General features: G+C 41.2%; 1 protein-coding gene across 2 annotated transcripts; it reads right to left on the bottom strand.

The window, feature by feature from the left end:
• Window positions 1-217: 217 nt before the first annotated feature.
• On the bottom strand, window positions 218-26,301 carry LOC140148688 (transcription cofactor vestigial-like protein 4). Of its 2 annotated transcripts, none has more exons than XM_072170725.1 (5): window positions 25,862-26,301; window positions 7,855-8,041; window positions 6,167-6,288; window positions 3,456-3,629; window positions 218-3,034 (listed from the first exon to the last, which is right to left on the bottom strand). In XM_072170725.1, the coding sequence occupies exons 1-5, from the start codon at window positions 25,950-25,952 to the stop codon at window positions 2,736-2,738; spliced, it is 873 nt and encodes a 290-aa protein (XP_072026826.1). In that variant the 5' UTR covers window positions 25,953-26,301; the 3' UTR covers window positions 218-2,735. The 2 variants fall into 2 exon arrangements, with proteins under 2 accessions (XP_072026826.1, XP_072026827.1); XM_072170726.1 differs by lacking the exon at window positions 25,862-26,301 and adding an exon at window positions 12,570-12,859.
• Between the last annotated feature and the right edge of the window lie 683 nt (window positions 26,302-26,984).

Raw genomic sequence — 26,984 nt, 5'->3', positions numbered from 1 at the left:
TCTATTTGCATTAAATATCAATGTTATATGATAGACAGCTTTCTCTAAGAGTACTTTCATCAAGTTAGAGCTCATTTTGTGAGAAAATGCTTGTTTCATAACTTTAGTTCACCTCTAGTTCTGTAGCGCTGCGCATTTCCTGGTCGCAATATCAAATCGCACACATGTAAAGTTAAACACCACGTACAAGGGTGGTTTGTTAGCACTCTTGCTGCGAAAAAAGCATCAACATCGCTACAAAACTTGAGGTGAACCATAGTGTTAAGTATAATTGCTTTGCATCAGATTTGCAACATTTTGTATATCCTCCTTGATTATCAATGTGGGTTTTCTCAGTGAAACAACCAAATAATTCATTAAGGCGACAGAAAGAAAACCCTGTACTACTGATGTGCAAGCCTAGCTTGGACGTGTTTTTGCAAGTGACCCTTAAAAATCATCAAAACAATTTTTCACTCACTTTGCTCACAAATTTTTTGGTCAAAAAATTAATCCACTTTTACCAGAAAGGCTGTTTTTACATGCATTTATGCGATGTGATCTGTGAAAACCCTTGACATGTCGCATTATCTTTTGTTTTATAAAGGTAATAAAGGCTCAAAACTATTTCTTTATCTGTTTCAATCCTTTTTTGCTCATAATTTTTTATGTTAAAGTATTTAATTTCTTTGTTTTTTGTTCACAAAACCCAAAAATTAAAATTGTCACGATGTGAAGAGCTTTCACAGATCACATAACATATTATACAGCAATCAATTCCCAAAACACAAAATCTGGGTCATTCGGGCCCGTAGAACAGCATTTGTTTCTTGTCGCCTATGTACAAATGTTTTAAGGGCAAACCTGGTTATCATGAATACATGTGACCTCTAGCCATCCAATTTCCCATGGTTTTCTCAGTGGAAAGACCAAATAATTCATAACCGTGTACAGTACAAATGTATTAGTCACAAGGCGATATAAGATAATGAATGTATATGTATGCCCATAATAATGCTGTTATTTCAGTTGCATTTTGTATACAAACATAATCTGTGTGAGTTCATTGTTCACCTATCCCAAATAAAATAAAGGAGATATATACATTTATACATAATTTTCTTTTTCTTTACTTTAAATTGACAAATAACATTGAAACCACATGTAACCACCAATACATACCAAATGTATGTCCACGTAATTACAAAAATACAGAACTTTAAGATCAAGTTAACCGGTTACACTAGGATCCACAACATGTTCATCTATCAGGGCACAGTTCTTTAACCCCAACACATTTGTACATTTATTGAATGACCTCTGAAAATTTGGGTACAAAAACTCATACTCCGCAATTTGAGGTCAAATGTTTTCACTATGATTGTTTAATTGAGGTTATTGAACTATGCCATTGTGATGAGGCCATTGTGGTCCATAGTGTTAGTCACATGCTCTTAAACACAATACACAAAAAGCCATTTATTGCTAGCTTTGCTATAGCTATTTTACTTACGGGGAATGCTAGGATTGGAAAAGTACTAATGAAATAAAGAGTTTGGTCCATGATTGATGACAATTATAACATGGGGTTTAAATATGGTGGGGGAAAGGTTGATTACGCTGATTCTAGCATACTTCATAATACATGTAACCTCTACACACACTTTAACCTGGTTAACATCAAACGGTATCATCATAATAGAACATTGGTAAGGCTAAATATCAGAAATTATATGTCTCGTAGATATATGTCTCGTAGATGTGATGCCCATTATTATGTGATGCACATTAATCTCTGTGAAATGAGTTAGTTGATTTTTCCATAGTTAAATTGCTTACTTGCTGTAGCCAAGTGGTATTGAATTCAAATTAGCAAAAACTATTCAACATATTCAATATATATATATGTATTCAATATATAATGAAAAGGAAGTTTGAAAGCGCTGAGTAGTTTATGCTTTATTTTGGAAGTTGAATTTGAGGATGAAATAAGATTCCATGCCTGGTTTTAATGCATTCCAAAGCTACTCAGCAAGTTTTATTTTCCCCCTTTGGATAATATATAAAAGTATATTAGCAAGTAACTAATTGCTGATGTTCTGGATATCCGATGCGGCTGCCAATAATTTCACAACGCCTTGGAATGTATTGTTATTGACTGAACCCATTAAATGCCAACATCTACAGGTACACGGCAACATAAACTTTGGTGAAACTACTTGAACCAGGCATACTTGTGCTGGTGTCACATAACAAAATGCTATACCTTGTTTAGCATTTTTAGTAAATCCATAATAATATTTGGAGGCTTACGGTGACTGTGATTTGAGGCTTTGTGAAATATGGCACCGCTAGACATGCTTTGGAGTTTCAGGTTTTCAAATATCCCACACATTTAAACAACTAAAACAGCACATAGACTACCATACCACATTTTCTGACAAAATTGTTCAACATGGTCAACAGTATTTTTTAATGTAACCACTTCTTACTTTTTCACAGCATCAACCTTCACATTACCACTTACATATTTTGAACAACATCAATAATGTAGTTTACAATATATCATTGCTGGACAGCAAAAACCTGTGTCATTCGCTCCTGAACATGTTTAAAACAAAACCTCCAAATGTTCTTGGCAGTTTTGTTTTAAACATATTCAAGGATATAGGAGGTTTTTCCTGCCCAACGACGATATGTGCATCAAGATCTCCTCACAGACTTGTGAACTTAAAATAAGCTTCAAATCAGCGCCATCAGTTTCTTGGAGCTGTTATCCCATTCGGTACCGGACTGGAACTCTGTGGTGCCACTGGTGATGATGGTGCTGGTGATGATGGTGGTGTGGCTTTCTTTTGTGAGTCCTGCACTGTTTTCTTAATGTTTGTCCACTGGTCTCCAAGTGCTTTGGCAAAGTGATCGTCTACAGAGCCAGTGATGGATACTTCTTTATGTTCATTGTCTGTGGGTACATCGGGTGATTTGGGGAGTGTTTCTTTGTAGTTTTCTCCTAGGCTTCTTCTGAAATGTTCCTCTATCACTGGGTCACAGAAACCTGGGCAACATAATAAGAAGAATATCATTCATAACTTGAAAGATTGACAAAACATGGCAAACTTGAAAGTTACTTCTGATCAGATTGTTTACATTCTAAAGTAAACAATTTTTCAGAGTTCCAGGTACGTGATTGTGATCATCCACAATCATCAAGCATGTAGAAGGGGCTAAGTCTGCACCCTTTTTATGCGCTATATGACAAATGGGTCAACCATCTTTTTGTATTGCTTGTTGACCACCCAATCAGCATGACTGTTTATCACTTCTGCAAGGTACATAATTCTGAACAATTAAGAAATTTATGTTACAAGACTTCAATCAAAATGTATACAGAATGCCAGCTAATTATTAATTCATTTCACTTGTCATGTGTGCTTTCTTGTTGCAAATTAAATCACAAGACTTTAGTAATTGCCTACCTGATGAAGTGATTTCTCTGCGGAAGGTGCTGTTAGTTTGCGCACTGGTATAACCATTTGGTCTGAATGGACTCGTCCTGGCAATGGTTTGTGTTGATTCCCGTTGTGTTGGAGGAGGTGCGCAGGTAATGACTGATGGTCTCAACTGATGATGCCTTACAACACCAAAAATACCTGTACAGAGAGAGAAAGGGATACAGTAATTTGATCAGTTTCGATGGCCGATATCGATCTAGTTTGGATTCCAAGGCAAATTAATCTCTCTAGTACAGTATCACTACCCATCAGTAAACTGCCATCTAAACCTGATATTAGGCAAAGTGTTATAGTAACAGTTTTGTGATGTGGTAGTTTGAGCATGATTGCCTTTATGCCTGTGCTGATGTAATTCTTGTTAATTGAAATACATACAAGTACACATATGTGACCCATTCTGACAAAACCAGGAACAAGACACAATAAGCTTTGAGTTGATACAAAATTATATACAAAGCATCAATACTTTTTAAGGTATGGATAATTTTGTAAATGATACCTTGATATTTACGTGAAATTGCTATTCTGAGCAATGGGCTAATTACTTTCCTGCTTTACACAGGATTGAATAGGGATTATCATAGTGCAACAGTCAATTATTGATTAAATAAACCTCTTTTTAATAGGATCTTTCTAGGATTTGAAAGTCCACTTAGTCCCAAGGTCAAATACCATAGGAATTTCAAAAAAATAAAAATTTTTATGAGAATGTGATCTTTAAAGGCCTATATCTCAAAAACATGCCTGGCGACTTGTTCCGGGTTCTGTTGGAGCTGGTCACATATAGAATGCAACATGTATGTTGTATAAAGAATGTATATAACTTGCCAGGATCATAAAGGTAGCTGGACAATACATTTACAATCTGTGTTTATGGCTAGCTTTTGACCAATCATGCAATCCAATATAACAAGATTGTTTGAAATAATTACTAACAAATGAGACTAAGGATAGAAAACTATATCATGTATTATGGCTAATGATATCTCCATGTAAAGGTCCAATGCAAATTGCATTTGTGTAGCACCCAACTGACCCATGCATAATAATACTGCATTCTTTACATTGCAATTATTTGACAAAAATATTGAAACTTCCACAAGGTGAAATCAAATCAACCAAACCAGGTTACATTACTCATACACTCCACCCTTAATTAATCATGAAATGATTTCAAATTAGCAATATCAACTAATAACACCACCCTTTCTAATAGAAATGAACAGCTGTTTATTTTCACTAGGTCCTAATTAAAATATGATGGGTCAAATCATTCAACCCATGGGTCAAATATTTGGCACACTTGACCCATGGTTATTAATGGCAAATCTTTCAGGTATACAATTTACTTTTCGCACATTACATGTGTAACTTAATTACCATCAGTACCTTCCATAAATTCTTGTCATTTTTATTGACAAGATTTCTAGATCAGAGGCTTCAGAAGATTTTTAATATTGTGTGGGGTGAATCAATATGAATGAGGCCTTCTCTGAGGTGCGAAACACTGAGGGGGTTGGGAGGGAGTGTCCCCCCTCCTGTGTGGAAGCTTTTGAAATGCGTGCATTTTACATGAATTGTACCTTACATTATGAATTTTAACTTCAAATTGTGAATTTGACCTTAAATTATTGGGGCCCTGAGGGTACTTGGCCCCCACCAAAAATATTGGGAGTGCTGGCCCCCCTGGTTCCAGAGCCATTGTAGATTGTTTTTAATTGTTTACAGTGATAAATGTCCAATGTGTTTTTTCCTTGTCTGTTTGTATGTTTAAAAATGTGTGTTAGATTTTTATACTTTCCATTATATTTAGGGAGATTCTGAAGGCATTACATATTTTTTGTTAAATTAGAACCAGCCTCTGCTCTTGAATGTACACACTGCATTCACTGCAGAGCAACTTAATCCCAAACCTCACATCAACTATTCCAAAAATTTCTTGCATAAATTGCCGCTAGCCACAGCACATTATAGGTGAAAAACTGACTAGTTTTATCAAAATATGCTAGTTATGTCATGCTGTTTTTAGTTGAGTTGAGCTGTTAAGAGCTATTGGCTGGTTTATGTTACCATCAAGTTATTGAATGCGGCAAAAGATTGTATGCTGCCTGTCACAACAGCTCAAGGCATCATCAGATAAAGAGATGAAATGCTTTGATAAACAACTAGTTCACCCTATATATGCAATGCTAAACCTCATCATCCACTTGCTGCTGTTTTCAGGTTTAAAGGAATACAATGCCAATCAGTGGCATTTCTTTGTAATCTTTATATAATTGTGTTGTCAACTTTTGTCTTGCTTTGTGGGAAAGTAATCTTTGATAATCTTGATTTTCATGAGAATTTGAATTGATTGATCAGAATCAGGTTTGATCAAAATGCAATAGTATTTTTAAAAAAAAACCCAAAAGATCCTTAATTCAGATAGTAATGTATCTACAGGAATCAGATATGACACATTGGAATTTGATTTTAAATTTGAACAATTGACCTTTTACTATCACAATCAACTGTTTTATTCATTTTTTTAAGTTGACTGACTGATCTCATTTTTGTCAACTCCCAAAAAACTGCCGTTTTCAATCACCTTGCGTGTTTGTGTGTGCCTTTTTCGTTCACATTGTGTGCATGTGAGGGGGTGAATGTTTGTTTTTGTTTGCATGCGCATATCTTACCGGTTGGTTGATTAATAATGCTTGGTGAACTCAATGCTGAACTACTGTCTGTTGGTAATGCTGGGTTGACCTGAGGTATGCCAACTAACTCACTGTCTTCTAACCTGACCCCTACAAGTACACTGTCAACAAAAATAAAATAGGCTGAACAATTAGTTATACCACTAAAATAATTGTTTAGATAAGTTTAGCCCAGAGATGATCTATGTTCCATTGAACCCACAATGCAACTGCAACAATCAATGAAGCCATAATTATCATCCAATTACACCTATTGTGCACAAATCCCTGTTTAAAGCCATGTGCTTAGCTCACAATTGGTAAAGAAGTTAATGCTAATAAAACTCATTTGCAAGATCTGCTAATTTCATAACTTTTAAACCTTTCAGACCCCTTCTTTGTCATTAATGGTATCAATGACCCAAGTGCATGTTATTCAGGAGTCTTGTCTGAAAACCTTTAGAAACAAACATTTTGGATCCAAACACATAAACACCCAAATTATTTTCTTTCAAATACTAAAATGGTAGTGTTTCTTCAGAAGACTGAACATCAGGAATCACCGGGTGTCAATATGTGTTGGCACTGGGCAGACACTTCCCCCTTACTTAGACCCCACTTCCCCCTTATTTTATTTAGGCCCCACTTCCAGGCCCGTACGCAGGGGGGGTGCGGGGGTGCGACCGCACCTCCCCAAATTTGCAAAAGTATACAAAAGTCCCACAATTGCAGAATTTGGCGAAATGAAGCAAAAAAAAAATCAGGTTTATTACGCTTTTTGGTCAAAAAGTCCAAATTTGGAGAAGAAATTCCACTTTTCACAAAATCGCACCCCCTCCTGGGAAAAAAGTCCACTTTTTCAAAATCAGCACCCCCCCAAAAAAATCCTGCGTACGGGCATGCATAATCTGGACAGACAATTGTTCTTTTTGAAGGTAGTAAACAGAAAACCTTAACACTTGAATGTGGCATTCCTGGTATGTATTAGGAAAAAAGGACAAAGTCATTGAATATGAACTGAATACATTTGTTTTCGTGCAAATGTGTAGTCATCTGAATAAATGAGTTTCAATTTGTGTCACCCCATATTTCTGCATGGATCCTGGGATATAAGGGGCTGTGCACTAATTATGAGCATTGGTGGGAGCATAAAATTGGTGGTGGGGAAAGAAATTTTCGGCAGGCGAGGGGGGGGGAAGCCATTTTGGCAACCCGAAAGGGGTGGGGGAGGGCAAGCGATTTTTGGCACACATTCATGGGGCAAACATTCATGAGGAAAACAGTACAGAAATGCTTAAATATGCAAATTTCCCTGCTTGCTGCACTCACAACATGTATAAATTAGATCATTTAAGATTTGCAAATTGGGATCCCAAAAAATTGGCATGTGCAAAGGAAGGGGGGGGGGGGCAAAGACAAAGATTTTTTTTGCAGGTCGAGAGGGAGGGGGACAAGCAATTTTTGGCGGGCTGAGGGGGGCAAGCAATTTTTGGTGAGCCGTTTGGAAATTTTACCCCTCCCGGGCTCATAATTATTGCACAGCCCCTAGTGGTATTTGTACTATGAATAAAAAAACATGTCTCTTCATTAATCAGTCAATCCCATTCCCTGCTTGATTTACGGAAAACGTGTTTCGATATATAATGAACTGTAAAAAGATAAAACAATGCTACATGATGGGTTCTTACGTTTGTGTCCCTGTTGTACATGTTGTCGTTGTTGGTATTTGTGTTGGTGGCGTTGGCCTGTGGTTTTCATCAAAGTTGAGGGCTTGTGAAAGATCTCGTCTCTCTGTGCTTCTTCTTTGCCTGTTTAACTTGGTGGGTAATTCTTTGTGTGAATCGGAACTGAAATCTGTACCTAGTGAGCTATTACCTGTAGGGGAGAAAAACAGAAAAAACATATATTTGAATTTTGATGAATAAATGTATTTATGAAATTTGGAAATACATCAAATAAATGCATTTATTATGGCAGGTCTGCAGATTCATCTTGTTTTCCTTCAAAAAACAATGTATACATAAACATTGAAACAAAACACAATCCTGTAAAATCACTAAAAAGTCACTTACAACATTATTACACTGACACAACAATTTATGAAAACATTACACAAGAGAATATTACTCATGTATTTTAAAAAATTACAACAAAATTAAAACTGAAAGTTATATATGAGTTTTAGTCTATAACACTATGCATGCATCAGCCTCATAAGACCCCTCAGCATTTGCCATAGATACACCCATACCCTTGGATTCCCTTTCAGAAATATTCTATATCAGGGATTCAGGGTGAGGTTGTATCCATATACACTCCCTGCAAAAAATATTTTATTGAAAAAAAAATCCTCTTGAGGGTAAAAATCTCCAAGAAAGAAAACTTTATATAAAGGCACTACATTTTTATGAAACTGGTACTGATCAAAATAGCTCCCAAACCCATTCAGAGCCAGATGGCAAAGTCAAAGTTGCAAATTATCTTCTTGTTCACATTTTGGAAATTCCCCACACTGTACAGTGGCGGCCAAATCATTCCATATTATTCTCCAAATCTAACAATAACAGGTCTCTTAATCCTATCAAAAATAATATTACATCAAAGTTTTCATTCTTACTTTCATAATATGTGAAGGGTTTTGCTTTTGGAAGATATTTCAAACCGAGCTGGAGCAATTATACCTAATTTAAATTTTGAGATATTATGTTCAATGAATTAATTGCTTTCTTCATTTATACATTTTGTATCAAGGCCCACAAGATTCCCTCTCATCCAAAACATTTTGTACACTCATACAGCCCTACGGTGGATTCTCAATTTCGGCTACTTGCAACAATTTGTGCATAATTCGCTCCAATACCACCCACTGTAAAGGCAACATATTTCAGCTTCAAATTGCCATTTGATATTAACTTGCCTTGGTTTCTGTATTCTGGGGCGCTTTCCCACGCTATCTACAGCGTTTGCTATTCCAGTCATTTCAAGAATGGAACTGTAGATGATCACAAAACTGTACAGGGATTGATTCAATTTGCCCCTACTCTTACAAGTTATCTGTTCCAAAATAGCGCCCTTAGTGCTTGTATGCAAATCCCTTGTTTCTATGATCAGTAGCATGCACTGTTGTATGTTGTAGCAATCATAATCCCCGGTCATAATCATTTCATTCTCATCAAAATGTTTATTTAAAATGATTCCTCCTGTTGCTAAAATTACACAGTGTGTGCAAGACAGTGTGTCTACACGTATATCACAATTCTCACCATAAATTATACTTTATAGCAAGCAAGTTCAGTTCATAGAATAATTTGTCAGAATAAAATCCAAATTAGTTATTGACATATTTATAACTCTAATTAGGGAGCAATTTTCTTTTATTGGTGATCAGCTACCAGCTATAGAGCAAAATTCTGATTGAATGTATGCCTGGCCTGGGCTAGTGTAGTGTACAGATGGATGCAGGATGCCAGTGGCATGTGACATACCATTACTCACTGGCCACTCAATACTGCAGACTTTGTGTGTTTAAACTGTTCAGATTTTATTTCACAAAACCAAAGATTTATTTTTAGTATCTTTGACAAAACTCAGCCATGTCTTTCATCCATAATTTTATGTCATTATAAGCTAACGCTAAACACTGCACCTCTGCCTAATGTGGGGAAATCATGACTTAAAATGTTGCATTTTAATTTTTACACACATATCAACATATTTACCAATTTCAAAGCACAGGGTTCAAAATAAGTGACAGCAGGTAAAATATTGTCTTAACATATTGAAAATGTATGTAGTTCCTATCTCATGACCAAAGGCAAATGTGATACATTACAAAATTTAATTCACAATATATATATATCCACAAATAGATTTTTGTCACCTAAAGACCACCAATTTCAGGTTTTTACAGGCAGCATGATATTGTCTGATAAGAGTATCACAGTATGGTATTTCACAACATGTATGAATCTTGTCATGTGAACTACTGCAAATCTAATATTTCTGTGTGTAAATTTTTGCACTTTGCCAATTTTGAACCATTTCACTTGTTTTTAAATTCGAGATTTTGCATTTTTTACATAGACCTATAAATAAAAAGAATATTTGCACATTTTTAGTTTCGCGGTAGCTACTTTGAGCGAAAAGTTCGAAAATTAATGAACCGCAAAAATTTTCACTATTACATTTACAATCATGCAGCATACATAATGCATAATACTAGTGGCTGTTGATATGGTATACGACACCTGTCTATATTTATCTTGACTTTTAATTGATGCGATCTTTCATACGAACATCTTTTCAACACACATAACATGTTTAATAATTAAAGGACCTACTGCCATGACAAGTACACAAAATTCACAAACATTAAAATAAAGGCAATAGCAAAGACATGGCGGCACCAGAAATTGTTTTCCGGGGAGGCAAAGTGAATTCCAGTGGGGTCATGAAATTTCTGCAAAATTGTTGCAAAAATTGTAAATTGTGACCCATCACATCGAAGCAGACCACTTCGCAGCTAGCTTCATTGGCAGATAACAATGAAAGAAGATGGAAAAAAAATATAAAGAAAATAAAAAGAATTCTGAGCTTGTTTTGCCTCATAAAACATTTTTACTGTATCTGATTTCAACAAGCAAGGTGTCATTTTCAAGCTAAAAAGCAGCAGTTTATCCTAGTGTTTAAATCTCCATTTTCATTTCTGCCGCGAGGTGGTCTGTTTCGATGTGATGGGTCACAATTTGTCTTTTTTTTTGGGGGGGGTGGCAAGCAAATGGGGGCAAGATCTTGGACTGGGGTATTTCCCCCTCCCAATGCCTCTGTGGTGCCACTACTGAGTTAGTCATATTCTACTAGTCCATTTGTATTTTATTCTATGAAATTGAAAAAGTATTTCACTAATTTCAGTATAAAACGGTACAAGTGCACTGCTCATCACACTCATATTAAAAAGCCCTACTCAAGTCAATGGTGGGTGACCCAATTGACAAACCCAACTCCTTCACCCCCCCTCTTTACCGCTTTGTCTTTTTGGCATATCTGAAGGGGTTGGCATCATGAATCTTAAATCTGATATCCCTAATAAGGCCTGTTTTTTCAGCATCATGTCAGCCAAACAGGCTTGGAAAAAGTTGGCAATCTCCTTGCTGGGAAATTTTGTCATTTGAAGGGAAATGTTGCTTTTCTGGATAAAGAAATTAGAAATGGTGGGAAATCCTGATAAGTTGGAGGGAAATTTATCTCTATTACTGGGAAATAAACATTTTTTCCAGGCCTGCAAGTGACCCAAAGATCCCATATTTTTTGATAAATCCATATGTATCCATCCTGTATTTCATCAAGTATAAAGATCTGAAAACACTAGCCATCTGAAGAAAGTTTACCTATATTATTGAATAGGCCTATCCCTTAAAGCATGTTTTAGAGCCCTTGTTAGCATCATGTATTAAACCCAAAGACCACTACCTTTGGATAAACCCATTTCACCCAAAGAACCTGTATTTCAATCCAATTACGGTACATCTGAAACATTGGCATCTGAAGAAAGTTCAATGACTGTATTTGTAATTTTGTAATATCCCTTTTAAAGTACCGGTACCATATGTTAAGGGCCTACTTTCAGCATCATGTCACCCAAAGACCCCATACTTTTTGATAAAGCCATGCTCTGTCACCCTAAGACCCCTTACTTCATGTTTCATCCAAGTACAGGCTCTGAAAACATTGGCATCTGATGAAAGCTTTTAAATGGCCCCTTTTAAGCTGATCATCATGTCACCAAAAGCCCCATGTTTTGATAAACTCATGCCCTGTCACCCAAAGACCCCTTATTTCATCCAACATTTTGTAAACATGTTCTTGCCCAAATAACCCCATAAAATTAGGCCCAAAAGCCCATCTCTCACCCAAAGCTCACCTTCTTTTAAACATTTTCTCTCGCCAAATGCCCCTTACACTAAAAATCTTGAGCAAAGTGCCCATAAGAAAGAACCCTTTTAGGGTTCCAAGTAATTTTAGAATGTCAGTAAAAAGGTTCTTTAGTCAAGAAAGTGATTTTTAGAACCAAAAATGGTTTTAAAAAAAGAGTCCCTGAATTAATTAATTAAGTTCCTAAGCCTATTTTTAAATCTTTAAGGTACTTTATAGAACTTTTCAAGGTTCTTTATAAAAATTGCTCTGTAGGTCTATATTAAATTGTAGCTTTATACCATGATGAAAGCAAGTACATCTCTGGAGGAGTACGATCACGAGTGTACAGGTATGTGCTATCTTGACATTCTCCTGTCTAACATCCATGATCCATGACTTGGAAATGTGACCCAACTGTTCCAACTGCTTGGCAGGCTCCCCTGATCCATTTACATTCAAAATTTCAAACAGACAGTCTACTAAAACCTACCTTCAAACAACATCAGCCTAGCTGGATCAAAACTTGGCAACAAGCGAGTGTATGTGTATGCAAAAGGCAGTGTTTCCATCATCATCTTGATACAAGAATTCAAAACTTCTCAGTATCAAAAAAAAAATCTGAATGTTCTCAATATTCCTAAGAATTCCTCAAAAGATGGAGTGCCTCCTGGAGCACGAGCGAGGATGTGTTGTTATTCCAGAGAATGAATCTATTGGTATAACTCCAAACAGGTAGTTGCGGTTATGCAGTGGTGGTGCAGTTGATGAAGTACGTGCCTTGTATGACAGAATGTCTGTGTTATCTTTATCCACTACTGCCCTGCCGGGATGTATTATGACTCCCTCCCTCCTTTTACTCAATCACTGACCGACCAGGCCTATGGAATCAACTGCCCCTTGGCAGCCAGCAAGCTGGCGTAGTCCAATCAAATTGCCTCTGACAGGGGAACCGCCTGCTATGGGCTGATGAGCAGTGAAACTACTCAGTGTGTACCCTGGTGGTGTAGTAATTTAAAGGGGCACTGCTTTGTTTACAAAATGCAGTTGACGTAAGCTAAAAATAGATTTTTAGATTACTGGGATATCAAAGTGTATTGATCTACATATCTGTATGTATTTATGTTTGTCAAAATACAGTGCCCTGTATGTAAAATATTGACTGATTTATTGATCAATCATTTTTGTATTCACATTCCCTTTTCAAAGCTGTTCCTCAAAGAGTTATCCACAAAGAATAAAATGCCAGAATATCTAAACTCTGGCACAGCTGAAATAGGCCTACATTTGTATTCTGTCAAAACTGTCTGAATGACCAAATCCAATGTTTGCCCACATGTCTGTCTTCAAGTGCCTAGCAAGAGAGCCAAAAAAGACTTTGCTATTTTAAAACTTTTCTTTTATTACATTCTTCTCCCCAATTTAGCTACCAAAATGCAAACTGTGTCTTAAATATACACTAGTTTTGTGTATGAATTCCCACTACTGCCCCTGGACTTGTTTAGCTAACTATGCAAATAGTAATCTAAACTATGTCAGATATGTTGCCGTGGCTTGGGAAGAGGCTGTGTACAGAATTGAGGGCAGTCTTGCATCCATACTTCTCATCTCACTCAATGCTCAATGTTGTAAAAGAGCATTATGAAAATACTTGAAAATGCCTGAAATTTAATTTGATGGTATTTTCATTCAGCATACTGAGTCTGTGGTTATATTTGTGTGCATGACTACCCACTAAAGAGTCTATGGACTACCAAACCATTTTGCTCATGCTACAAAATGTACCTGTACTAGGGTATATTATTTTACAAAATGATTTAATACCAAATACCATGTACATGTATTGAAGTGGATTTTATAAAATTGATTCCAAATTTGAATGAACAGCTTGACATAAAATAAACAATTTAAAGTTTGAATTGATTTAATTTTTTTTTTTTTTTCAGTTTCATATCTGAAATTATAAATCTCAAGTTTCTATTCTTTTCTAGATTTGCAGTCTATTACTTGATAATCTCTTTTTGTGTGTGCATAGTTGTCTCACACAGGAAATATTTTATATTTTAAAAATACAAACCACCACACTATTTTCAGCTAATTCAGTTCTGATGAAATCATGCCTTCTATTTTAACGCAAACCTCACCAAATTCTAAAAGTTGATGGCATGTGTGTACTTTACACTATCCTAGTCATGCTATCAATGACAACTACCCACGGAATCCTCAGTATTTTGCCGAGCCTGACAGCCTTACCCATCCCTAAGCACCAATATCTTATTTATAATTTTTGTCATCACTATCACCGGCAGCTCATCTTTCACAGCTCCAACTTGTACCAAAATACAGCATAAGATGCCTATGGAGTCATCATCCAGGCATGTGACTTGGTGATCGGCACAGGCTACAAGCGTCAAGTTTAATTTGAAAGGCGACAACTTTAAGAATGCTTAAAATTGCAAGACTTCTAAGCATTTTACCATAGAAAATTTCAAGAATATTAATTACTGGGTCTACATGGAAGTGTTTATTTTAACTTTCCTATATATATTTCTCTTCAAAAAAGGTCTTATCGTTTTCAGCAAAAAACGTAAAAAGCATGGAATTGTACACTCATAAATAATATGTATTTGCTGTAAAATTTTTACATTATTACCATTACTTCTATGGTCTGTAATTCCATTTTAGCATGTTGAGACATGAGTAACTGTAATGAGGGTAGCAGACATCCTTCTTTTCTTGCAGACGATATTCAATTCTATCTCTCACACTTGGGTTGAGAGCCTGGGGAATCTGCCTGGCAGATCAGATGCATCCAGGCCAGGGCTGGCTGGGGTGAGTCACTCTGACTCTTCTTTACATGTGCAATAATTATTGTACATAATTATGAACCTGCACTCGGTAGTCAGTAATGTACACTGCCCCTCACAAAAATGTTCTAATGTTCTGCTGAATGTTAAAACAATGCTAGTCTGTATTTAGGCCTAAATGTACTAACGTTCCTTATAATTTACGTGTACATGTATGTAGGGCATTGATGTACAAGGCCTCCATTTATAGCCATTTCATAAATCCTGTCTGCTTATTTTTCTATAGGCTTGATTTTTTAGATTTATGGAGTTCCCGGATGGAGTTGCAATGCATTTGAATAGAATTCTGGTGCTGATACCCATAATTAAGATACTTTACAACTTGGGTGCTAATCCCAGATTCCAACAGTGATTCATCTCAGATACCACCACCAGTGATCAAATATTGGTAGACCAAAGTTTGACCAATTGATAATGCCATTACACCCCAAGTATGCAGAGAATGTTGTCAAATGCTCCCAAATTCTTTGCACATACATTCAACTTGCACAAAATGTCCCGTTATATTCTACCATCAAATATCAAAAATAGTCTAGGCCTATTTTCCCTAAATTCCTTTTTTTTGTCCCAACCATCAAGCATACCCAGTATTGAGTACAGTTTATTTCCAGAACTTTCCCAAATGAATGGATTGTAATAAAAAAAATGTTTCCAGGATTCTTAAAGAGTTTTTGATGTTTTCTAAATATGTTTAGAAGTCATTTATTCAGGGAGGAATAACAGAGATCCAGAAAATAGGGAGGATTCAAACGAAAAATAGGGAGGATTTCTAAATTACATGCAACTTCAAAGGCACACAACTTGCCAGAAATTAGTCCCAAACAAAAATGTTTGGTAGACTCATAACCGGTGCGATCTTACCTTTCCGATGTTGATTAAGATACTTCTTGCATCGATCCCGAGATGCGGAAAAAACCAATAGTCATTTTGTCCCACATAAATGAATAAATAACAAAAACCCCCCGATCCCCCGAGTGGACTCACCCATTCGGTGACGTCACACACGATAATCACCCCTTATCCGACTTGGGCAGCCCCTACTCGCCAAACTTGTAGGGGCGGCGGGGTCGGGATAATCAACATCGGAAAGGTAAGATCGCACGGTTATGAGTCTACCAAACATTTTTGTTTGGGACTAGACTCAGTACACCGGTCGATCTTACCGTTTACGATGTTGATTAAGATACTTCTTGCATCAACATCTGAAAGATCGATCTAGCAAGTATTTTACGGATGGAGGTACAAGATTGGCCAGCATCTGATAAGGATCGGGAGAGTGGGTAGCATGGTAATCGCGAGGTCAAACTATTTCCCCCCCTCCCGGCCGGGAAACAGAAAGACTACGTGAACAGACAAAAACCCTGAACTGAAAGTTCAGTGGTTAAGAAATAGAAACACTGGTTCTTACCATGTTGGAATTCTGATTGTCCGCGAAAACACCTGATACCCAACCACCATATTATCTCCGCAGAATGGCCCTGGAGAACTTATCGCCTGGTCGTTGGTTTACGTTTTTGTAGTAAACCGTGGAAAAGGACGACGGGTTCTTCCAAGACACAGCCTGACAAATCTCTTCTATGGGGACCCCCCTATGGTAGGCCCACGAAGATGAGATAGATCTGGTTGAGTGGGCCTTGGGGCGGCGTCTTTTGCCGCCCCGAGTCCACCAACACCTGGACCAGCCACCGTGCAAGAGTCTGTTTAGCGGCTGGACCGTGCGGTTCTCGTGAGTGATAAATAAGCGGTCATGAGCCCCTCTTAAGGTTTGTGTTCGGCCAAGGTAGTGCTGTAGCGCCCTCACCGGGCACCACAACCTGTCTTCGGCTATTGATTTAACCCTGCCCAATACTGGGGAGGAAGAGGGCGAGTGTCGGAATGTACTTCGCTCATTTTTGCAAGGAAATCCGGGCGAAGAAACAGCGTCGCCCGTTGTTAGTAAATCGGAGGCTGACTTGAGACTGCGTGCAACTCTGAGCAGCGCCGTCCCGAAAACGCCAGAAGAAAGGCCGCCTTAAGAGTGACGTATTTAAGGCGGGTCGCTTTTGACAGGGGCTCAAAGGGGACCCTTAATATACTCCAAGACTGTGTTGAGGTCCCATGGAGGACCACCTTCCTTTCGGCGGGCGCTCGTTGAACATACCGTCGAGAAGAAGACTTAGGGACCCATCTGAATTGATAGTCGACCCGTCTTGAATCCTCGATGAATCGAGAGAATGGCTGACTTATAGTTGGCTATCGCTGCCTGCTGAAGTCCTGACCTGAACTTTTCCGGCAGAAAATCTGCCACTAGAGGCATAGAGGCTCTAGTGGGAGATGTATTTCTCTCATCGCACCATGCGTAGTAGGGAGCCAAACGCTGACTATACGTACGGAGGGTAGACTCTCGTCTACCCCGGCGATGAGAGAAGCAGCTTCTGATGAAAAGCCTCCCTCCGCCGCACGTTCCCTGATAAGGGCCATGCAGCTAACTGCAGGTGCTCTAGTGGTAGACTTGGTACCTCTCCCGGGCATCCGGAGTAGATTTGGTAACTTTCGGGGGGTACTCGCGGCTGTGCCGCTAGTAGATCCACCATCGGTCGAAACCACAGGTGTTTCGCCAGAACGGTGCTATCAGAATGACGTTGCAATCCTCCCTCCCGATCTTGGTCACCACCCTTGCGAGTAGCGAGATCGGGGAAAGCGTAAGCAGTCATTCCTCCCCAGTCTACGGACAGAGCGTCCACGGCGAATGCCTGTGGGTCTGCGACCCTCGAGCAGTACACCGGCAGCTGATGATTGCGATGAGATGCGAACAAATCTATCGAGGGGTGGTACATCACCTCGAAGATCGTCTGGGCGACCTGCGGAGCAAGGGACCATTCTGTAGGTCCCGACACCTTTCCTCGTGACAGATCGTCCGCGAGGATGTTGGTGGCTCCGCTATGTGCATCGCTCTCAACGTAATCTGCCTGGCCTTGCACCACCCTATCAGGCGTAGTGCGTGCAGGCACAACCGTGGTGACCTTGTGCCCCCTTGTCTGTTGAGGTAGGCCACCACGGTTGTGTTGTCCGTTTGGACAACGATATGAGATCCCACGATCACCTTCTCGAAATGCTGGAGAGTTCTCTCCACTGCCCAAAGTTCTAGAAGGTTGATATGGAACTCCGTCTCCGTGGCCGACCATAGGCCCGAGACTGAGTCCCGTGGATGTGGCCCCCAGCCCAGTTTTGACGCGTCGGTCGTCACTACGTGGCCGCACCGCTGGTGCAGGAACCTGACACCTTGAGTCAAATTGGGCTGATGGGTCCACCACCAGAGTTCCTCTCGCGCGAGCTCCGACATCGGAACCGCGACTGATATTGTGTGACGACTGGGCCTGTAAAAGGCTAGAAGGTGTAGTTGTATAGGCCTCATGTGAAAGCGGCAGTGCAGTGCACGAGGTCTACCATACTGGCCATAAGGCCCAAAACCTTCATCCATGCCACAGCGGGTGCTCCCTCTGCCTCGGCCACGAGCCGGGCACACCTCGCCATGTTCGTCACCCTCTCGGGTGAGGGCGCGCGATCCCTCCTTGAGGTTGATCTGGGCCCCTAAGAATAGTGGTGTCTGCGTCGGGACCAAATTGGATTTCTTGACGTTGATCAGAAATCCCAGGTCCCGCACCGTACGGACTACTAGCTCCACGAGACACTGTGTCTCCAGTGGGGTGCGTCCGTAAATGAACCAATCGTCCAGGTAGCAACACATGTTGACTCCCCTGCGCTTCAGGTACGCTGCCACCGCCCTGACCAGGAGTGTAAACACTCTGGGGGAGGTGGACAAGCCGAATGGCAGGCATCGAAACTGGTAAGTTTGACCCTGTACCTTGAAGCGTAGAAACCTCTGATCTTGAGGTGCGATCGGAACATGCAGATATCGTCCGAGAGATCTAGCGATGCCGCCCACATACCCTTGATGGGGCAGGCTAGCACCGAAGCGAGAGTCTCCATTCTGAACCTCTTGGGCCTGATGAACTCGTTCAACGGCTTGAGGTTCAGAATGAACCTCAGTCGCCGGTCTTCTTTGGAGCCAGAAAAAGCGTGCTCCAAAAACCCTTGGTGAAAGGGGGTAGACCGGGACAATCGCTTGCTTCGTGAGAAGCTGAGTGACCTCTGACAGTAGTGCCCGGCGCTGGGGGCCGTCTGGCGGCACTACCGTGGACCTCTGAATTGTGCAGGCGCCACGAGGGTGGCTGGTAAATTCCAGCCTGTAACCCCCACTGACCACTGACAATACCCAGGCGCCCGTGAGATGGCATGCCATCTCTGGGCGTAATGCACATAGCGGCCGCCCACAGGGGAATCCTGTGGAAGTCCAAACCTGCCGGCATGGACTGTCGACCGCCGTGCCCTCAGGACCGATCTGGTTTGCCACCCTTAGAAGAACGGCTCTTCTTAGGGGCTTGCCATCTGGTCCAGCACTACTCTTGCGCTTCCCAGTCTTTTTGGGAGGTGCTGGAGTAGCCTCGGCTCGGTGTAGTCTGTGGTGCGGCGTCCTGCTGAAGCCGGAGCTGGCGCTGAAGAACGCTTAGAAGACTTCTTCTTCTTGTGCTTCTTCTTCGCCTTACTGCCCTTCCCTTGGTCAGGGCAGCCTCCGACTTCTTCAGAGTGCTCTCATTGGTGGCCTTCTTTGCCCGGTCCTCAACCGTGGCGCAAAAGGCCTGTCCAAAGAGTAGCCCCTGTCCCACCGAGTCTGACTTCTTCATTGCATCAGCAAAGTCGGAGCCGTAAGTTGACTGGAGGGACAGACAGGCATTCTCCCGGCGGCGAGATGACATCCTATGGGCTAGGCCCATAGAACTCTCGTTGAGGTTAGCTGTTAGCACCGCTAACAGATTAACCTCATGGAAGAGTTCGGCGTTGCCCGTGGTCGTTCGCTACCTTCCTACCGAGGTGCTCGGCAAGCGTGGTAGCGACGCTAGAGACTCTGATAAGCGAGCGTGCTCGCTTATCGATGAGCTTTAGCTCCTCCTCCCACTGGGGGGAGGACGACCCGTGCGCCTTAGCCGCTAGCGGCAGGCGCTGGCAACGCTCTGGATCCATGTCAGGGACCCTGAGGTAGGTTTCGTAGTCCTCCTGCGAAACACGCAGCGGCAGCGTGCAAGCACGCGGCGTCGAAGCTCCAGCGAGCCTGACAGCCCTCTGAAACCTACCCTTGAGGTCCGCCGGGAATGCAAGTGCAGGCGACCCTTGTGTGGACGCCGCTAGCTGGGCATCCTACTGAAAGATGCCCTGGTCCTCCTGAACGGACTCCTCCTGAGAGAAAGCCAGGCCCAAACCTTGGGCCACACGGCTCATCACCTCAGCGGTGTCCGCAGGCAGACCATTGCTAGCGAGTTCCTCACGGGAAGCGGGGAAGGATACCTGAAGCTAGCTGCACAGTCTCAACAGACTGTGAGTCGCTACTGGTTTCATCTTCCGACTCCTTTCCCTCGCCTTCAGACTCTGACTCACTCTCTGATGAGGAAGAGGTCTGACGACGGCATCTGAAGGTGGACAGGGAGGTGTCGCCACCGTGTGGCTAGCCAACTGAACACCAGCAGAAGAGGGAGTACTCCGCTAGACCCCGAGATGCTAGCTATAGCACCCGGGATCCGCGACGCTCTCGCTGCTGTCGCCCTAGCCATAGCAGTGTGCGGCCTACCCTGAGCTGTATCAGGGTTAGCCACTCGCCGCCGGGTTGGGTAACAACTGGTGGTACTGCTTGCCCAACGCTAGGCGGCACTTGCCACGGTGGAAGACCGTGGACGAAACCACCCTGCGGCGGATACCGCGGGGCATACCCTGTTGGTCGCTGACCCTGAAAGGATCCGCCACCAGGGAAACCCCATGGAGCAGCAGTACCAGTACCGCCTCCCCCTGTTGCCACAGAGACTGTGGTAACCAGGACGAGTACTGCGGTACCTGCGTGGTTGTAGCGTAGGTGCCCGGTAGGGCCCCCGGCTCCGTACCACTGTACCCATGCCTCACAGCGTTCTCCGCTAGAGGATCAAGCCGTGTGTATGGGTACCCCGCCATACTGGCTGTCCCTTGGCTAAAAGGAGCTTGCCTAGTATCACGGGTAGCTGGCGTGTATACCCTCGATCAGTCACCTCGCTACCTGAATAGGCAGTATCAATCAATGGAGCCATGCTCCGCTGAATAGATAGTGATCGATCATAAGAGGGTAATTGACCCATTGACTGTAATGGATCACCCACGCTCTGCTGGCTCTCGAGGACATAAGTGGGTTGTTGATCAGCCAGGCTGTTCAAACTACCTACCCTAACCTCTTGAGCCTCGCCCAAGGTCGCTGTGTGTGGCGGACCACTCACGGCAGCTATGGGCGCGTGCATAGTGGCTACCACTGAAGTCAAGCCGTGCTTCGTCTCGGTAGCTGCCACTGTTTGCACTCGGGTCGCTGGCCCGTGAGAGACTGCGAGCCCAACCCCGGGATAGCCGCTAGCCAGTCCCGGAGGACAGCCGGCAGCCATTCCAAGGCCCAGGGAATCACTCGGCGGTCCCACCATGGAACGCTGCCGTGTGACAACCCCAGTTGGTTCTGCTAAGACTACACCTGAAGCGTTAGCCCGGTATCGTCTCTGCTAAACCCATGCACGCGTTTTCATTCGACCCTTGCGGGGAGCGAAAGGCGTGCGGTGGGCCGTGGATCAACCCAGGCAAGCCCGGGGTTCCACTGGCACGCTGCGTGCTACAGACCGGCCGAGGCAAGTCCGCTGCACGCTGTATGCTGGATTCAACCCAGGCAAGCCGGGGTACCCTTGGCATACTGTCCGTCGCCGGCTACTTCGCGGTGCTAGACCCGCTCGTTAAGCCAGCAATAGACGGGTGTCCACCTGCAAGAAGCTTCGCTAGAGATCTCACTGGTAGACTGGTACTCGCCTGTTAGGGCAAGTACCGCCCTGCTGCCTGCTACTAGCTTAGACGTAAAGTCAGTGCTTTAAGCTGGCTGCTAGGCCTTCGGGCTCGCTAGCAGTCCCGGAGGGTCCGCCTGCTTGCCGGGACCGGAGCCCCAGAGGTTACCTTAAGCGTGGCCCTTGCCTGCCTCGCTAGTACCTACCATATCAATCTTACCTGTAGGCCTCTGTTTCTTAGTCTTACGTCTTCTGTCTGTGTCGAAGACCTAAGCGAGCGCTACTTTCTAAATCCTCGAAGTGGATGTCCGATAAGCCTATGCAAAAGGAAGCACACTTATTTGATTTAGAGCAATCCCTGTGGGAGTAGCAGAGTGGATGCGGGTCCCACTCTGGTACAAGGGAAGGGCATGATTGACAAGGCCTAGACATTGTAGTAATCGGGAGCGTACAGCACTACCCCCGAACACAAGCTCAAGCCCAATAAACAGACCCACACGCACAGTGGCTGGCGCTGATGTAGTGGTATGATATAAAAATATATATACAAAGGGATGAAAAACTGAAAACCTTTTGGGGAAGATTTGTCAGGCTGGTCCTTCGAAACCCACCGAACTCTTAGCAGTAACTCGGCGTCATCCGACGCGTCCTGAAAGATATAACGATAGAGCACACCATAAACATAGCGATAATCACTCACCATACATGTATACACAGTACTGTACAAACATCTATTGTAACTTACTAGTCTGTTATAGTTGTTTTACGTGAGAACAAAAATAAAATGGCGCCCTAAGGGCGGCCATTTTGAAAACGTGTGTCCCGTATATGAGCGGAAACACACATACAAGCTAAGTTTTTGGATCGTTTTGTCACTTTTCTAGCGAAAAATGTCGTCAAAACTATCTCCCTAGCGACTATACTGGTTGGTTTTTACCTCAGTGTAACAAACAAACTGTATATCTCTGGTCCTTTGGTTCAGTAATGATACTTAGCGTTGGTAAAGAAAAATCCACACGTCTATCTCATCTAGAAACCAAGGAGGATAAGGGTGATTATCGTGTGTGGCGTCACCGAATGGGTGAGTCCACTCGGGGGATCGGGGGGTTTTTGTTATTTATTCATTTATGTGGGACAAAATGACTATTGGTTTTTTCCGCATCTGGGATCGATGCAAGAAGTATCTTAATCAACATCGGAACGGTAAGATCGACCGTGTACTGAGTCAGGGAGATTACCAAATTTGGGTGTCAAAATGGACAAAAATGTTTACAAAATAGGGAGCCTCCTCCCTCTCAAATAGGGTTGGCATCTCTGTTTAAATAAATGGAAATTACAGGACTCCTCTCTCTCTCCCCTCCAGTACCAATGGAGCATGGGGTTTTGAACACAGTAATCATCACTGCTTGTTGTTGTAATGCAACTCCTTCACAGGATTATACAAAATGTACCAGACAGGCTTTGTACTTTATTGGAATCTGTACTGAACTTCATTTCCCTACATGTACTCTGATATTTGGATCCTCCTGCTGAGTGCTCAGCCTTAAAAATAAAAATAAATACATTGTAGATGTGCCAGGTTCTAAATAATATCTCTAGCTATTCAGTGATCCCAACGAAAATGTAAAAAAATTGAAATTGTGTATAAATTGCCTGTAAGTGAAGGATATTTTAATAAGTCATTTATGTCATTCTTTTTGAAATGAAAAATCGGTGGAGGTAATATATACGGGGTGGGGATGTGTCACGATTTGGGGTAGACCTTTTCACTGATTTCGATATATCAATGGGTTAAGACCAATTCACCAAAATTGGCACCCAATTATGGCCAATTTGGGTACTTTTTGTGAAAAATTGGTATGTACAATGTATGGGTGGCAAAAACAGCAAAAAGTAGGCATAGAGAAAGCCATCATCTGAAAGTGTATGTGGCACATCCCCATACAAAATCAGTAGTATTGAAACAGTTTAAGTCCCATTCAGTTTTATGCATGCAGCTAAATTTACTACAGATTCGCGTGAAATTTCTTTTAAAATTTCAAAATATTTTACATTTTTAGTACCAGTACATGCGCTATATGTCTAAATTTAACCTTCCAGCTTATGAATAGATAGCTGGAAGTGATAAATTGTAATGTATTTTGTAAATTGTTACAATATTTACACATGAAATTTCCCAATAACCAGTAACTTTCCTAAATTATTGTTTCAAATTTTTTAAAGCAGCTTAAGTGAACAGCATAGGCCTACATTGTAAGTGCCCATGTGCTATTTTCAAGGTCATACATGTACATTGTACAACATTCTGACTTAACAAATATATTAGACTCCAGAACCGGGACCCGGACTTAAAGTTGAACTTGAAGCCAAGCACTCCCATTTTGTGACATGTGTGTTAAAGACCCCCTTTTCTGTGATCACTGTAAGCTAAAGACCCGGGGGGGGGGGCACTAGACTTTGGAAGTGACGCGGATGTACGGACAGCAGTCCCAAACTAGGGGTCTTTCAGTGCGAGCCTAGACACCGAAAGGGGGGGGGGGTAAGTGAGAAGGCCCCAACCCAAAAGGGGTCTTTCTGTGAGACTGGGGAAAATCTTGCTGGAAAAGGGGGTCATTCTGTGAGACTGGGAACAATGTTGGGTCAAAATATAAAAGATGATACAAATTTTCAAAAATGCATTAATTTAAAATTTGAAGAAAAAAAAAATGGAAAAATAGGGTCATTCAGTCAGAAATGTCCCCAAAATTTTGAAAAAAAGGGGTCTTTTGGTGATAGGAAAACAAAAAATGGGGCCATTGGGTGAGAGAGAGTTCAGTAAAACAAAAAAAGGGTCACTGCATGAGAGGGAGTTGAAAAATGGGGGTCAATATGGCATCACTACCCTATCATCCATTTTTAGTAAGTGCCCCCCCCCCCTGGCCAAAGACCCATATTTTTGTCAAACACATGCATTCTCTATAGTCACCCAAATGGCCCTTTTTCATTTGATCCGTCACAAAGGGCAAATTCCCTGGTTGAACAATAATGTACACAGTCAGCGGTGTAGTATGTGTTACAAGGGCACCGGGGTACCTCAATCGATTTCGCTCGATTTAAAAATTTAAAAATTCTAGAAAAAATTTAGAACAATTGCTGAAAAACTGCTTGTGCCCAAAAATCAGACCCGGTTCCCCCCAATCATGACCGGTGCACGTCCCCCCTCCCATATATGATGACTGACACCATAGGCGTAGATCCCGGGGATTTCTCCCCCATATTTTGCCAGGGGGATGGTCCATACAATCATCCCCCAATGTTGACGCCTGATAATGGGTTTCTGACCAAATTAACCCCATATTTGCCCCAAAAGTGCAAATTTTCACGCGCATCTATTCTACTTTTACACCATATTTCATCAGTTTAGCTTCAAAATAGTAAAACATTTTCGCGCGCAATTGTACCATAAACTTATTCTGTCGCCAAAAGGTGCTGGATTAACTATACTTGAAGAATTTTTTCCAACTCCATCCCCCCAATGTCAAAAAGAAATCTACGCTCAATACAATCATGTACTTGTAAATGAACATGTCAAAATTCATTTGTGGCAGCAAACAGTATTCCACTGACAAATTCCATGATTCAGCAGCTATGTTGCAGCATATACAACATTATTTAATGCAATGGAATTTTTCAACATGATCAATATTAACTAAAATATTCATTGCATTCACTGTCATAATAAATTTTTATCAGTTCACATTAAATAATATCACAATTCATAAATCTAAATTGATCTGAATGAAACGGTATGTTAAAAAAAATGGTAAATAAATTTCCAGGTTCAAGTGTGATTGCTAAAAAATGCTAAACATGAAAAATTTATTTGATCCATGCTGTTTACTATGAAAATGGAAACAGTAGTAAAATTTATGCAATTCAGTAGCAAGTCATTTTCATTTTTCTATTCTGTACAAATATGTGGCCACCATTCATGCGTGTCGATCTGTCAACCATAAATAAACATGATCATGATGATTGATAGAAATACAATAAATAATGATACCTACGTTTTTTAATGTTGTTGTTTTCCTTTTCTGGTTCCATATTCACCATAGTTGCTGCTCTTGACAAAACGTCTAATGGTGTCTCCGCCATCATAATCACAGCTATGCTATGCTATGCTATGATGATGAGAAAATTATGATTCACTCTGCACTCACGGCTCTATCCAAATGGATCTACCAGGTGGTATGTGTGCGTACAAAATCCTATGCAAGGTGTCTGTGCGTTGAATCGTGAATGTAAACACGGGTAAAATAAAATACGGCACGGAATCCCCTCTTGCAGCCGCTACAATACCCGAACTACGAAAAAAATATACTCCACAGTCGAGCAGCTAGTTAATGACATGAAATATTCACGAGTTTTTCTTACATTTCCTCGGATTCTACGATAATTTTGCCAAATTATGACCCGACTGTACATCCGAGGTTCATGCAGATCAAACAAGTTGCGCGAAAATATGTGTGGAATGATGGAAAGGAATGTCCCTTGGTCGAAAACATTATTTGTAGGGGATAGCTAAATTTGACATTCCTTTCTACTGCATTCCTTTACGGTTACTGCGCTATCTTGCTCACGTTTATTCACTACTGCAGGTGTAATAATTGGATAACATTCATTTCTAAATCCGCAGCATTAACAAGTTGAATATAAAATCCCTCTTTACATAAAAACGGATAATTTGTCTACTTCTATCATTTAGGAAATTTAATCACCCCCTCCGGTATAGAGTAGACGTATCCATTTCATTTGATCATTCATCACGCACCAGGGGAATTATATACGGCCACTTGTTAGCTGAACTGTACTGTTCCCTGCATATATTGTGGTTCCACAATAAAGAATTACATTGCACAGGGCAACAAAGGGGCACATAAACTTTTCCACATTTTTTTGGATACCAGCAAAGAACCTCCTTGTAAATATTTTATGTCCCAGACAGAGATTCATTATTTTGATTGAAATTGATTTTTTCAGTCCTTGGTATTTCTTTTATTTGAATTGAATGAAAATGGTATGTGAATCAATTTGATCACAACTTCCACAACACTGAAAAAGTATAGGCCTATGTTATGACATATTTATAGTAATTAAACTATTTAAATTACCCGTTAAATTACTACTTCA

Source organism: Amphiura filiformis, chromosome 3 (genome assembly GCF_039555335.1).
Source record: "Amphiura filiformis chromosome 3, Afil_fr2py, whole genome shotgun sequence".
Taxonomy (NCBI): Eukaryota; Metazoa; Echinodermata; class Ophiuroidea; order Amphilepidida; family Amphiuridae; genus Amphiura; species Amphiura filiformis.
This window is presented reverse-complemented; position numbering and strand designations above follow the sequence as displayed.

Bases quoted from the DNA above. Each gene is read 5' to 3' on its own strand.
- LOC140148688 (XM_072170725.1), bottom strand. From the start codon at position 25,952: ATGATGGCGGAGACACCATTAGACGTTTTGTCAAGAGCAGCAACTATG. The intron at 8,042-25,861 runs GTAGGTATCATT...TCTCCCCTACAG, and splicing joins AAACAACAACATTAAAAAAC to GTAATAGCTCACTAGGTACA. The intron at 6,289-7,854 runs GTAAGAACCCAT...TTTTGTTGACAG, and splicing joins TGTACAACAGGGACACAAAC to TGTACTTGTAGGGGTCAGGT.